Consider the following 15,631-nt stretch of genomic DNA (forward strand, 5'->3'; position numbering starts at 1 on the left):
TATCGTACCTCCACCCCTGGGCTTGGCTACCTGTAGCTTACTCCATTGAGCTACTCAAAGGCTCACTAGATGGTGCTGTTTCCTTTTGAAACACTGAAAAACAGAGTGCATACCAGTACATTTGAATACTGTGTACATTTACATTTACATTCATGGCATTTAGCAGATGCCTTTATCCAAAGCGACTTACAGCAAATACATTTGTTTAAGTAAGTGAATCATCATGTGTGTGAGTGTGCATGTCTGTAATGTCTTCTCTTTTTGAAGGCACCTTTGTATATTAAATATGTGTGTGTGTGTGTGTGTGTGTGTGTCTGCATGCATGCATGTCTTTTTCCTACTTTTTGATTTGACTGAATGAAAACCTGGATAATGTTACACAAAGCTACAGTAGCACATAGTCGGTTCTAACTGAAATAATCAACTCAACGTCGACAATTGGCTTTTGAGATTTTTATTCTTAAAAATGACTTGGGATCTTGGGATTGCTTTACAAGTGTCAATCCTGACATAGGTCCTCTTGCACTGCCCCCTACTTTAGCTATAGAGAATGCATGCAGCTGTATGTTACCAACGCTCTAAAGGTGATCCTAATATATTAAAGCTTTATTACTGAGAAAAATCATAAGCTGCAATAATTTTTCAATATATCAATATGGATAATAATTGCATAGGATAATAGCCATGCTATACAATACACATACATTAAATCAAAAGTAATAGGTTAAGGGTAAGATTACGGTTACTAAATTAAGTTTATACAGATCTTCATTATTTTCCACATTTAAGTGCATCATATGAATATTCTTCATATTACTACATGGATTAGTTATAGGCCTATTCAGTGATTTGATACATACATACAGTACAGTAAAATATATGAATTCTCAATCATAATTAAGAGGGACATTGCAAAGCCCTTAAATGTAACTGATATCATTTGATAAAATGTTAAACGAGTACCAACTTATAAAATGGTATGCAGCGGAATGATAAACTGTACAAAACTGTCATACCAGATTATGGTGGCATATTTCTTTTACATTGCAAAGTTCAAAAATCCTCCTCGAACACAAATATTAATTATCTACATGAAGCCACTCTCAAAAAAAAAAAAAAAAAAAAAAAAAACGAAAAGCCATTTCTGTATCAAACAGAAGGTTAACGTCTTGCATGCATGCATTACTTCAGAACTCTTAAAAATGGAAAGAAATCACCTGATTGGAGAAGAAGAAAATAAAAATTCATAAGTAAACAGCAACAACTGCATGCAGCAACAATGGATATAATGCGTATACTTTCATTATGGGCCAGGACACGATGGGCCCGTCATCCTCATACTATTAAATCATAAGGCATGCCTCATACAGTACAACCATATAGCTCCGCCTCCTCCTCCATTCTTAATGGCAGATATTTCTTATTAACAATTGCTATGAGATCCCCTCTTGTTTACCTTCATGTGGTCAATACATACGTTCTGTATATGTTAGGATCTGTGAATGAAGGAAAAGGCACGTGTCGTTAGTGTGTCCTGTTGTGCAAGTGCATCAGGTTTTTCAATTACACATTGTTTCAGGGGAGAGTTCACATACGGTTTGGCTATTTTGAGGCCACAGATTATTATATCACATAACAGGCGTATAACGGTTGTAAGATTGATTGACAGTTAATTTCCTTTTGGAACGAACACTTACTTACTTGACAGTCGGCTCAGTTTGTGTTCCTCTGGCGCAGGTTTTTGTCTTTGTGGTTGTTGGTGGAATTAGTTTTCCTAAAATAAGATAAACAAATGATACAATTAGGCTAATATCTGACCCGGGGCGAACATTAGGGCCTACTTAACATGTCAAATGTTTGTAGAGTGCCGTATTCCTTAGAGGCAATATGTGGTTTAACAGCTACATCAAAAACAAATATAATACTTTGCTAAATACAGTTGCACTTACATTGGCCCGGCTGGTTCATCATCTGAGGCAGGAAGGGAAAACATTGAGAAATGAAGAACAAAGAAGCAGATAAGGCCTCTGATTACCATCTGAAAAAATATCTTCTGAGAAATCATCGCAAAATTGTGCATGCTGGTGAAATGGCAGGGTATTTTTTTTTTGCAGGAAGCATGACAAATGGCGATATGTTACAGGGATAATTTAACTATAACATGTGGCACTCATTCTTGTTTCTTAATCTACAGCGAAGGAAAGTTGGATTTTATGTTCATGTCATTCTGTGCCTTCCATGATGTCTACATGAATGAGCAGGACTAAATGCAGAGCTGGAAATCATGGTCATGGGATGATAGCCAATGTGAGGAGACTAGAATGAATAGTAACTAGGCTGTAAACTGAATAAAAACCGCCTTTAAACTTGGCAATGAAGTCATTCACAAACACACCAAATGCGGTAAAAATGCGCACAACACCAAAATGAACCTTGTGAACGTGTTGTAAAAGCAATCATGAACTTCAGGCAAAGGCAAGAGTTTTAGTAACAACATGCATACAAAACATTGCACACAGAGAGATCAATCCACTCAGAAAGGTTTTAGAGAAAAACTGCTGGATCGATATTGACCATTCAAAAAGTTAATTTCATATTGTGGTAGAAAATCCCAGAATGAGGTGACAGAAAGTTCAGTGATAGCCTTTCTTAGAAATCGCTTATGACACAATGGTTAATAGGATCCAGATGTTGTTATGGATACAGGAGTAAGAAAAACAAGTCATTATGATGTTGCAACTATTACGTTTTTGCCAAAATTACAAGGATGTCAAAATTATAATGTTCTGATCAAATTTTTGCAAGCCAATGGGTTTTGGGCCAAAGGGTGGATATTGTTCACCTGTTTATGTACATAAGGGGGAGACATGATCATAACTTCTTTGGATTACTCTGCAGAGACCCCAGTTTGTTCGTGCAAATATTATTATCTGCATTAATAAAACTGTGTAAACCCTCTTGGAATAACTCTCCTCATTTGTCCACTTCCACCCTTCCACAATATTACATCAGGAAAAACATCCAAACGTGAAGGTGCTCTTGCGCACATCGTTACAAAATTGCAACAATTATAAATTTTGGTTTAATACAAGCTAAAACCATAGTCATTGACCGAAAGGAAATCCTTTACAAGCCAAAATGGTGTCCAGCGTGTTGAACAAGACCATGACTTAACACAAACGGCTAATTCCACAGAGTATGCAGCAAGAGACAATGCTTTTTTTTTTGCCATTTTTTTTTTAGGTTATTAGAGGAAATGCATGTGGGGAAGATGGTGTAGATCACAGGTGTCAAACTCATTCCACGGAGGGCCGAGTGTCAGCAGGTTTTTGGTTTTTCCTTTCAATTAAGACCTTGTCAACCAGGTGAGGGGAGTTCCATACTAATTAGTGACCTTAATTCATCAATCAAGTTGACGGGAAGAGCAAAAACCTGTAGACACTCGGCCCTCCGTGGAATGAGTTTGACACCTGTGCCACTGTAGATGGACTGCAAATGAGACTGGATGCTTACTGAAACTCAAGAGGCATGCATGTCTCTCACTTACCACGAACATGGTTTGGGTTATGCAATTTGGGGGAAAAGGTTGGAAGATATTATGATATCCCATTGAATATTCAAAACTCAGCCCGAAACCACACTTCTTTCCATAAATTATAAGAGTCATCACAACCCTGCTGACATCTATTCACAAAGTAAAATGACAGAGGAGGATATGTTGCATGCAATATTAAAGGAACAGTACGCTCTAACCAGACTGTGTGTACTGCACTATAAAATTCAAAGAGTGTCGTCAAGCCTTTTGCGGTAGAAGAGATTTTGACCGATATTCACCTAAATAGATAATGTAATGCCGGGACAAGTTTGTAAAAATATCGTCAAATTTAGATCCTGTGAGGATTTAAAAGGTCAGAGAAATGTCAACAAAGTGTGATTTATATATTCATAAATATGAAACTAGACTCAGTAAAAAGTGGATTCTTGAAAATGAGTTATTGGTGTATGAATGTCCCCTGGACGCCCCAGTCAGCTGTCTGTATACCTAACGTACACTTGTCTCTCCAGGGCAACCTTACTGAGCGCCTAGGAACAAGCCAAGGTCCCTCCTTGGTCATGAATAATTCCCTGCACTGCAGTATCACATTCCGCATTAATATTAAACCAGGGAGATTGTCCTGACACGGTGTGTCCTACTGCAACAGTGTCCATCTGTTGGGTCAACGTCCTCCAGACTGAATTATTGAGTGGCGGCACTCGCTGCGCCGCGTCAGGCGACTGGGCGACGTCGACGCTAACGGTCTGACACAGAGACCAGAGTGCAGTCTCCCCTCAAAGCGCCTCTCAACAACAATAAGACTCAACTGCGGTTGGAATGTAAACAATAAATGGCTTGCAGATGCTAAAACCGGCCACGGTTCCACAAACATTAGTAACATCTGCACTGGATAAACGATAGATAAACACAGAACCGCAATTTCGGGGACTCACCGTCCTGGATGTCGTCGGGCTTCTTGCGTTTCTCGTAAACCACGATGATGACTACCAGTATAATGATCTCGGCCAGGACCCCCAGCAGAGGCCAGAGGGGGGCCAGGTAGCTGCGCACCCGCAGGACAGAGACGATGGAGGAGGTGCCGATCAGGTTGGTGGCGTTGCACTGGTACTCTCCCGGATCGGAGCCAATGTCCAGGTTGATGATGCTCAGCTCAGTGTAGTTGTCTTTGTTGCTGATGAAAAAGCGTCCGGAGGTGTTATCAATATCCTACAAATGAGACAAAAACAGAAAGGCTGGGGATGAGGAGTGATCGACGACGGGTGTGTGTTATGGAAAGAGGAGATCATGAGTAAGGAAGCACCGCAGGATAAACATTGATCCTAAGAGAGAACTGAAGGAAAGAATCATGTACTTCGGGCCTTTATCTGTTTTTCTAAACAAAGTCCCTTATTCAATGTCAGATCATGATCACAACACGTGTCTTTACACTCGTGCCTTTGGCTGCACTGTTCTGATCTCATTTCTGGACATACATTGCAGCTACAACGCGGCATACGAGCCCGTTTAGAGCCAGGCCATCGGTGACGGAGGAGAGGGACATACAAGCCTGTTTAGAGCCAGGCCATCGGTGACGGAGGAGAGGGACATACGAGCCCGTTTAGAGCCAGGCCATCGGTGACGGAGGAGAGGGACATACGAGCCCGTTTAGAGCCAGGCCATTGGTGACGGAGGAGAGGGACATACAAGCCCGTTTAGAGCCAGGCCATCGGTGACGGAGGAGAGGGACATACGAGCCCGTTTAGAGCCAGGCCATTGGTGACGGAGGAGAGGGACATACAAGCCCGTTTAGAGCCAGGCCATTGGTGACGGAGGAGAGGGACATACCATGTAGACTCCGTTGTCCAGTTTGCGCCAGGTCCAGATGGGGTAGGGGTACCCCACAGACTTACAGTAGAGCACAGCACGCTGACCCTCATTCTTGTTGTCACTGCGCTTGTGGCCCGTGATGTCAGGAGCAGCTGAAATGAGAGAAGTCAGTTGATGGTATGAGAAATTATTAAAATTATACATAATTGATTTTTTTTTTTGTGTTTTAACATTTGAAATCATGTCAAAGCAAGTGACAAACGCCGTGGTTGATGAGTGGGTACTTGTTGATATCAACTGATATCAAATCCCATTAACATAATTAGATCAAAATATGCACAAATACAGTAAAAGCCTACTCAGTGCGCTGGTGAGGTAGTATGTTCATCACTGTTGCTTTGGTAAATATTGAACTCGGGAATTAAAATGTCATACTGATTCCATTACTGTTTCCTGCTCCGTGTTGCCTTGTCAAACCGTTGCACGATCAACAAATAATTAATGTGGCACCAAACTAGTGGTGGAGGTAAGGACAGACTAACAAAACCCCTATCACTGCCATCATCTCTTGTTTGCTCACAGACTACAGTTCCCAGTACAGTTTGCAATCTTTCTCCTCGGAACCATTTGCAAAGGTGTGACTACTTCGCTGTGAAATCGCTGTGTAAATAAGAATGATCTGGCATTCAACAACTACTGTACAGCAGCGAGATCTCTCTGTATTTCCTCTAATCCACTAAATGAAGCTAATTCCTGCTAAATCTTTTAGGTACGCGCCACAGGGAGGCCTCCGTGTTGAATAAGTGGAGCAGCAGAGATGACTGTGGAACAAATATACACCTAAAGATCCCTAACAGTGACGGGCTCACTTCCCCGGGTTTACAGTATAATTTTACAGGCACCGTTATTTCTTTAAAACATTATGTAAATTCAGAAAGGATTGACTGGCTAAAGCGGGCGACGCGCTAATAGCATGAATGGATAGGATTAACACACTAATACCTCCTGATCTTTGTCCACATCGTCCACATCGATGCCTGCTACAATGGCTTGTGAGCCATTCACACTGACTGACTGACTGACTGACTGACTCACTGACTGACTGACTGACTGACTGACTGACTGACTGACTGACTGAAATTAATCTGTCACCCATACAGCCAACGATTTGAATTATATACATATTCCTTAGAGGGATCACACTTGAAACAAACGTCTGATCACCAACTTAACATGGGTATGATCAATCTATTTGTGATGTCATCACATAGTCCAAGCCGCCAACACAAAATGAAAGGGAGCATTAGCAAAAATCCTTTTCTTGCGTCAATAGCACTGCCTGTCTGTCTGTCTGCCAGTAGAGAAAATTCAGCGTGCCGACTTAATCCCCGGCCATCTGCTGCCTCTGAGCTGGCCATTGGTTAGATGGAGGTGTCAAGGGCGCTGTTTGCCCCTGAGCAGCCAATAGAGCGGTTTGGTTTCAAATCACCTGGCCTCACAGATAGGTCACTTACAGTGGTGACATCTCTGCTGTGTCATCTCCATACAGCAATACTATACTACACTAATGCGCACACCATGTAATTGCAAGGTTCCTGGTTCGATTCTGACCCTCGACCTATCTTGCATGTCATCCCTCCTCTCTCTCTCACCCATCCTTCCTGTCAATCTCTACGGTCTCTATCTCAATAAAGCAGAAATGCTCTAAAAACATATTAAAAAAATGTGAGTGAATGTGAGTCTTACCCTTGATCTCAATGGTGGCGTTGGCATTGGGTGCCAAATCGAATGTGTAAACACACATATATTCCGCTGCGTCGTCTGCTCTTGGTTTGTTCAGCCTGCGTTTTAATAAACACACCACACATAAGCCTATGTCAGTCCTCTGATCTAAACACTGTGTTAAGCAGCACTGAGATCAAACTGACACTGTCAGTTGAGGTATTGCTTGACTGTACTAGACCAGGTGAACACATACAAACAGGGCAATAAACACAACAGGCCATAAAAATAAAAATAAAAACATTGCATACTCCCCAACATTTAAGAGACAGCATTATCTGCGTCAGCACAACAATTACAACCCTATCCAGTACTAAACCCTATCCAGTACTAAACCCTATCCAGTACTAAATAATTATCGCCATCGTCGTCACGGTTTCTCTTACTTGTACTCCGTGTTCCTGAGCTCGCCGCGCGTTTCTGCGATCTCCTCTCCATTCTTCATCCAGAAGTTCTCCAGGTGGGTGCTGTGGGAGGTGGTCAGGTTGCACTGCAGGGTGATGGCAGGACTGTGGTATTCCGTGGGCAGGGTGGTGTGGTCAGAAGAGTTGATTGACGGCTCTGAAACACAGACACAGCCCCTGTGTGACAGACGCACAGTAGGGTGCTCTCGCTAACCTGCGTGGGCGGAGGTGGATCGAAATATGTGGTAAGTAAACGCCAAGAGTGTTCATTAGGAAAATTATAGATAATCAACATAAATAAACGTAGAACTGTGTAGCACCTACAATATGATTGATTGCAATAGAAAATATTTTTTAGTTTATACTTTTTTTAATACAATAGACGTACTGAATCTCTTTAATACTTACCTCATAATACTAATATGACCCTATTCAATAAAGATAAAGATAATTTGCTACCATCCAGTGTTGGTTTAGGATTTGAGGTAGGCATAATTCAACACTGAAGCTTGAAGTTTGACATTGAACTTTGACATTCCAAAGTGGGGGTTAGGCCCCGCCTTCCTCTGAGGAGAGAATGAGGACCGGTATTGGATAGATTTCCATTGGCGCTGTCACTGGAAGTTCATCAAAACCATGCGGAACGTCATTAAGATTCCAACCTCATACTGTAGCTTGTGACATCGTCCAACACCACCGAGCTCAAAGAGACGGCTCATCCAGGAGAGGACTCTTGTCAAAACACACACAATTTTAGAATGGAAAACAACTTAACAAACAGATTACTTGGGAATATATCAGTGTTTCATGGACATGGGGATAAGAACATTGAATAAAATGTGATGTGGTAAATATGAAAGCCAAAAACATATGAAACTAAACAGGAAGTATTGTACATGAAAGTACTGATTAGAAGGTAGATGAAGAAGGGAAGAGGGTCTAGTTTAGACGAAGAAGGACACACTGTAGAGGAGGTTGACGGACTCTGGGAGACACAGGGTTCAGTGGCCGAGGTGTCAACACTACGGTATGCTTGGATGACAAGCGGTTCAAGTTCTTCCATTTCATGTGCCATGTTAGGGGGGGCTGACTTCTACGAAGGAAGAGATGGTCTTTCAGGAGGTTTTTCTTTTTTTTTTTGGAGGGGGGTGGGGTGGGGGTGGGGGTCGGAGGTACACAAGGAGAGCTGAGTGGGAGGTACACAGGGAGAGCTGGTTGCTAACCCTAGGGGGGCCTCCTCTACACTGACCACTCACTCTGCAGCACAGTAATGGTGGCCTGGGCGCGGATCCAGGTAGTGGCGGGGTTTTGGTGCAGGTCGTTGCGCCGCGGGTCGTTGCTGGCCCGGCACTCATAGGTCCCTGAATCCTCCAGGCTGAGGCGCGTGATGCCCAGCATGCTCACCCCGTTGGCTCCGTAGGCCGTGTTAATGGTCACCCGGCGCTTACGGGCACCGTCCCACAGCTGCCTGAAGGAGTCGGCGCGGTTGATGTCAGCGTACCACCACTGGATCTCTGGGGTGGGGTTGCCCACCACGTCACAGTACAGCTCAAAGGTGTCCCCCGTGAGCTTAGTCTCAGACATGGGCGACTTGACGAACCCCGCTGGACGGAAGGAGTGTGTCCACCGAGCAGGGGAGGGCAGAAAAAAGGGGGAAGGGTGAAGGATGAAAAGGCAAGAGAATGCAGGGATAAATTAAAAAGGAATCAGTTGGAAAACAAAATGAGAAAAGATTAGGCAAAATCCATAATGAAAAGAGGCTGGTAGCAAATAATACAACGGCAGAAAGCAATCAAGGTGAATAGGTGACAGTCAGCAGAGTAAAAGAATAATAAGTGAGGAGATGAATATAAAAATATAAGCCCCAACAACATGGGGTGGGGTGTGTTACCTCATAAAACCTCCCCCCTGTAAAGAAAAAAAAAGAAAAAGATTCTCTGGAAATCAATGGCAATGGCCTCATCTTGTATTCCTGCTATTCCTGGCAGGCTGTAATTCAATATGTCCTACAGTAATCCCCTGTAAGGATGCCTTGGCTTGGCTCTGTTATTCAATGACGTCACCTTGTAGCTGGCCATGGTGGTACATTTGAAATTCATCTGCCGCCCAGCATAATATTGTGATGTACAGAGGACATTTTCTGAGTGCTTATGAGGGTATCATTTCCATACACTCAGGATTTGACCCAGTGACCTTGCCATCATCACTTAATTTACACGCTGATGCATTAAAAATCTTTGGAAACACTGACACCATGCCACATGAATAGGCCTATGCATTCCTCTCCACGGGATACTGCCAGTGCATAGTCAAATACGGGAGTGCAGACTGTATCGCTGCGTAAAGAGCCGTTGAATACTCATCTGAGGATGTGGACTCCTTCCGAGGAAAGGGCAAAAGCAATTGATTACAGAGCCATTGAGAGGGAGTAGATGGAGCCCTGAGTGTTGGTCCAGGCGCTGTGTGCAGAGAGCCGTCTCCGAGAGGAGATTTATAGAAGCTGCAGCTCCGTGTCTCTGGGGAGAGTGTGGGCGCATGGTGATAGACCCCCTCCGTTTCCATAGGAGCGCGCTACGGCAACCGAGCAGGGGCCTCGGCCATGAGCGAGAGAAACGACTAGGCTTCATTCATACCTACCCTACCTCAGTCCACACATAGGCCTACGCTCATACCTACTGTAAGCCTACCTCAGTCCACACATAGGTCTACATTCATACCCTACCTCAGTCCACACATAGGTCTACATTCATACCCTACCTCAGTCCACACATAGGCCTACATTCATACTCTACCTCAGTCCACACATAGGCCTACGCTCATACCTACCCTACCTCAGTCCACACATAGGCCTACACTCATATCTACCCTACCTCAGTACACACATAGGCCTACGCTCATACTTACTGTAAGCCTACCTCAGTCCACACATAGGCCTACGCTCATACCTACTCTACCTCAGTCCACACATGGACCTACATTCATACCTACTCTACCTCAGTCCACACATAGGCCTACATTCATACTCTACTTCAGTCCACACATAGGCCTACATTCATACTCTACCTCAGTCCACACATAGGCCTACACTCATTCATACCCTACCTCAGTCCACACATAGGCCTACATTCATACTCTACTTCAGTCCACACATAGGCCTACATTCATACTCTACCTCAGTCCACACATAGGCCTACACTCATTCATACTCTACCTCAGTCCACACATAGGCCTACACTCATTCATACTCTACCTCAGTCCACACATAGGCCTACGCTCATACCTACTCTACCTCAGTCCACACATGGACCTACATTCATACCTACTCTACCTCAGTCCACACATAGGCCTACATTCATACTCTACTTCAGTCCACACATAGGCCTACATTCATACTCTACCTCAGTCCACACATAGGCCTACACTCATTCATACCCTACCTCAGTCCACACATAGGCCTACATTCATACTCTACTTCAGTCCACACATAGGCCTACATTCATACTCTACCTCAGTCCACACATAGGCCTACACTCATTCATACTCTACCTCAGTCCACACATAGGCCTACACTCATACTCTACCTCAGTCCACACATAGGCCTACATTCATACTCTACCTCAGTCCACACATAGGTCTACGCTGCAAGGTGTCAAAAACATAACATCTATTACAATCATTCGACTGTTCAGCAAAGCTTGTGAGAAATAAACCTTTCTTTTTACCAAAAAAATAATGTCTTTCATCACCTTTTCCTGCTATGTGTTTCTCAAACTGTTTAAACATAATAAGTCAACCTTGACTTTGATTATTATCTTTGATAAGTTCACACGTGCACACCAAATGCAAGATTGAGCATCGATTTTTTTTTGCTCATTAGGAAAAAAACATGAAAGAAAGTGGAGAAGAAGAAGAGTAGGAAGAAGCATCCTGGGATCCACTCCTGCGAGACACCTACTGTCCATCACAGCTCTCTACCTCCAGCAGCTGAAGGGCCTTCTGGGCTTTGTTCCCCTCCCTCACATACTGTTGTTGTTTTATTAACTGTTTATAAGCTGTCCTTCTGTTTGTGCAAATAAATAAACTAACATAAACCGTGTGGCCGGTAGGCAGCAGCTCCAACTGATGGCACTAGGACAGCTGGGTTCTAAATCAAGAGTCAACCGACTCCATCCAGGACACGCTGCTGTGCAAATCAAACTCATCTCCTTATCTGCAATTGATTGAATCAGGGCATGCATTCCGTTGCTTCTTTAAGTTCTTTTTACATTCTCTCAGTCACCAGAAATGAATTTAAATAGTCCTCTTTAGTCCTGTTTAGTCCTGTTTAGGCCTCTTTAGGCCTGTTCATAGTCCTCTTTGACAGACTATGAACAGCCCTCCTCACTGATAAGACTCTGCCTCGTAGCATTTAGGCCAAATGACATACAGCCGTGGGGAGATGTAGATATATCTGGCGTGGCTTCACATATGAATAGCCATTAGCAGTTATAAACGGCTCCTTCCTCCCCTGTGGTTGCTCTGCGCATCAACACCTTGCAGCTTTGGAGACAGCTGCCGTGGGCTTGGAAAAGAATGTCTCTACGCAGTCAACAAGCACCAAGATACTAAAATGACAGTGTATGTTTGTGTGTGTGTGTGTGTGTGTGTGTGTGTGTGTGTGTGTGTGTGTGTGTGTGAGAGAGTGAGTGTGTGTGTGTGTGTGTGTGTGTGTAGCAAAACACTAAAATGACATTGTGTGTGTGTGTGTGTGTGTGTGTGTGTGTGTGTGTGGGTGTGTGGGTGTGTGTGTGAGAGTGAGTGTGTGTGTGTGTGTGTGTGTAGCAAGACACTAAAATGACATTGTGTGTGTGTGTGTGTGTGTGTGTGTGTGTGTGTGTGTGTGTGTGTGTGTGTGTGTGTGTGCGTGTGTAAATGCGTGGGCTCGTGCAAAGGCACATGAGTGTTGTGGGGACGGGGTTAAAAGCAGAGACCGGCAACAGACACTCAAAGAATATTGATCAAACATACCTGCGTGTTATCTAACGCATTTGACCTCTAGTATTGATGATAGCAGCGTCATCCGGTAAACACCATAAAATGGCGCACATAATGGCAGAGCTGCAGCTGGAGGATAGCACACTGCTGGTGCGTTCCACCTGCTTCTCCACAGGTGTACAGATGGTGTTAAGTCGCACACTGCCACAGGTAAAGGTTTTGTCAACCACAGTAACAGACACAGTAACAGATACAGACAACTGATACAGACAACAGAGAACAGCCCACTGCCAACCTGTCAACCAGGGGAGGCTGGTGGAGGCAGAAATTGTAAGGACGGGCTCATTGTAATGCATGGCATGAAATGGTCCTCTGTGGCTCAGTTGGTAGAGCATGGCGCCAGCAACGTTTAGGTTGTGGGTTTGATTCCTGCTGGTACCATATATACTGAAATGTATGCACTCACTGCAATGTAAGTCGATTTGGATAAAAGTGTCAGCTAAATGGCATATATTATAGATGAGGAATAGCCTGTCCTCCAACTGCTACCTCCACCAGCCTCCCCTGCTGTCAACCTATTGTATATTGTCTGCATTCTTGAGGTTTGGTTCCCTATCTGATTGATAGTGTGTATTATTGAATTGCTCAGTAAATAAAACTGATGCAGAAAGACATTTATTCCGGGGCGATAAAGGACAGAAAATAAATGACATTGGGAAAGCTCCCATACCACAGACCCTTTAAGACTCTGTTAGTAGCATAAGTGGTGGCGCACCCACACACACCCACAGACACACAGACACACAGACACACAGACACACACACACACACACACACACACACACACACACACACACACACACACACACACACACAGACAGACAGACACACACACACACACACACACACACACAGACTCACAGACTCACAGACACACACACACACACACACACACACACACAGACTCACACACACACACACACACAAAATTGAATACCACCATTGGAGAGAGGCTATTCATCAGGCAGTAGGCAGTAGACATATTAGAAAGATTTTAGAGCAGCACAATATCTCAGTTTGTGGAAACTGAATTTATGAGTGGTGGGCCTTTTCGTCAAGTAACGTATGACTCCATTGAGAAATCAATGGTTCTCTGCAGTGCAGTACATCTCTTTGAAGAGTTAACAGATTCACTCTTGCAACAGGACATTAAAGCCAGGGTTCCCAGTACTGCATCTCAGGTCTAAAAATAGAAACATGCAGCAGAATGGACTGGTGCTATTTAAGGTGCAGCAGATATCTGTAGGATCTGGCATCTTACAATTAGGACTGCATCTGAACACAACATTAGGACTGCATCTGAACACAACGTTAGGACTGCATCTGAAGACAACACGAATAATTGGCTTGACGTTTTCAATGTGTGATGAAAAAGCTTTGGTCTGGTGGGTGACACATAGGCTATCTACCTGTGGGAGTTGAGATGTAATGATGAATTCCTGAGTCATGTAGCAGCGGTTACATATTTGAGGACAAGGAGCACTAACAGCTTTTGAAGGGGGAGGGGAGGGGGGAGGGTGTGTGTGGGGAGGGGGGGCGTGGGGGGGACGGACGCACACGGGACAAGATACAGAATTTGCATGGCAGATTATATCAGAGCGTACTGTACGTGATTTCTTAATCCTCCCCCTACTCTCCTAACCTTCTGAACGTTTAACTTGTCCTTGTTAAAGGTAACAACCACTCCGTCCATGCTCAAGTCCTCTTCACGTCTCAAGCTACATTCAATCATTAAAAATGTATGCTGGACTCAAATGATATTTTTAAGGCCTAGATAAATCTGAATATATTTAAACCAAGTAATTTCTGAATGTAGGATTGTTGTTGGGGACCCAAGAGCCAAATTACAATAAATGGTTATGCCTTTATTGACCGTTATTACAAATGGCTCGCATATGTGCTATAGCCTATAATTCCAGTTGCATTCGATTACACATTTATTTCATATATTTGTCTATTGATTACATTGGTTGGGTATCAATCATCATTTTCTATGTAAAGGAGGATAAATTGGCTATAGGGTCGAAATATGTCCTTGTGATTTTATAACCTTTTTATGCTGTTGGTAGGCCTACTCAAACTAGAAATATTACAATTCACTGCAATTATTTGAATACACAAAATATCAATCTAGAGTAATAATTGTGACTTAATTTTAAGCATGATCAGTCTCCCAGCCCGTTTAGAATCCGCGATGCCCCGGTATTTCTGAGGCGTGCACATTCTTACCGTTCTGTGCGGAAACAGAATGCAGCATCAGTACTCCAAATACGATCGACACTGGGAAGGACATCATTGCAGCTCTTCTTCTGCCAGGTATCATCGATTGGACTAGGATGGAAGATGAGATGCCGGTGAGACAGTTTTGAGGTGGCCTGGATGGGGGAATGAGGGAAACTGAGCCGATAAAGCAGCCCCGTATACTCCAATCGGGTCACGCAAAATCGCGTCGCTCACCAGACGGGTGCTGCTGACGCCACCTGTGCAGTGGGCCCGGTGCACTGAGATGAAATCGCCCCAAGGAACCACCTTTTTTCATCATATCACGCAAATCCCGCGAGATCACATTTTATATGCAGCCTATAGTCTCGGGATTTCAGTTGTTCGCGGATCAGGGCTGGGAGAATGAGACAACCCCTATGCAGTGGCAAATGAATAGGCTGACCGCGTTCCAGGCCGCCTACATTGCAGTCAAGCACCAGATCTCACAACGCCTGGATGAGTGTTTAAGATGTCGGCATACACATACATCTGATATAGCACTCTACTGCGCAGCCCGACTGAAATGTAGATTATGTGAATATTGGTTTATTAGTGCAGATGGTCTGTAACACAGCCACTGGGCTATTTATAGGCCTCTCTATGCTTGCATGGATTTAATTATTGACGTAAACATGGGCTTTAGGGAGTTTCGACCAATTTCAATTTCATTTTATTTAAATTATATTGCCCTCAAATACCCTGCAAAATGTCAAATGGTTGGTGAGGCAAGCTGTTCACATCACAGACACCTGGCTAAGCCCTGAGCTCAACAGCCAAACAGGCTTTA

The 15,631-nt window shown here is 43.7% G+C and overlaps 1 protein-coding gene across 1 annotated transcript; it reads right to left on the reverse strand.

The window, feature by feature from the left end:
* Positions 1-1,368: 1,368 nt before the first annotated feature.
* nptna (neuroplastin a) lies at positions 1,369-14,905 on the reverse strand (the record flags this gene model as incomplete). The annotated part of the gene is made up of 9 exons (XM_083665977.1): positions 1,369-1,496; positions 1,698-1,774; positions 1,950-1,971; positions 4,489-4,762; positions 5,381-5,514; positions 7,109-7,203; positions 7,531-7,705; positions 8,805-9,152; positions 14,812-14,905. 8 exons carry the CDS (start codon positions 14,903-14,905, stop codon positions 1,714-1,716), a joined length of 1,203 nt encoding a protein of 400 aa, XP_083522103.1. The 3' UTR covers positions 1,369-1,496; positions 1,698-1,713.
* Between the last annotated feature and the right edge of the window lie 726 nt (positions 14,906-15,631).

The sequence above is a fragment of the Argentina silus genome (assembly GCF_951799395.1).
Source record: "Argentina silus genome assembly, chromosome: 3".
NCBI lineage: Eukaryota > Metazoa > Chordata > Actinopteri > Argentiniformes > Argentinidae > Argentina > Argentina silus.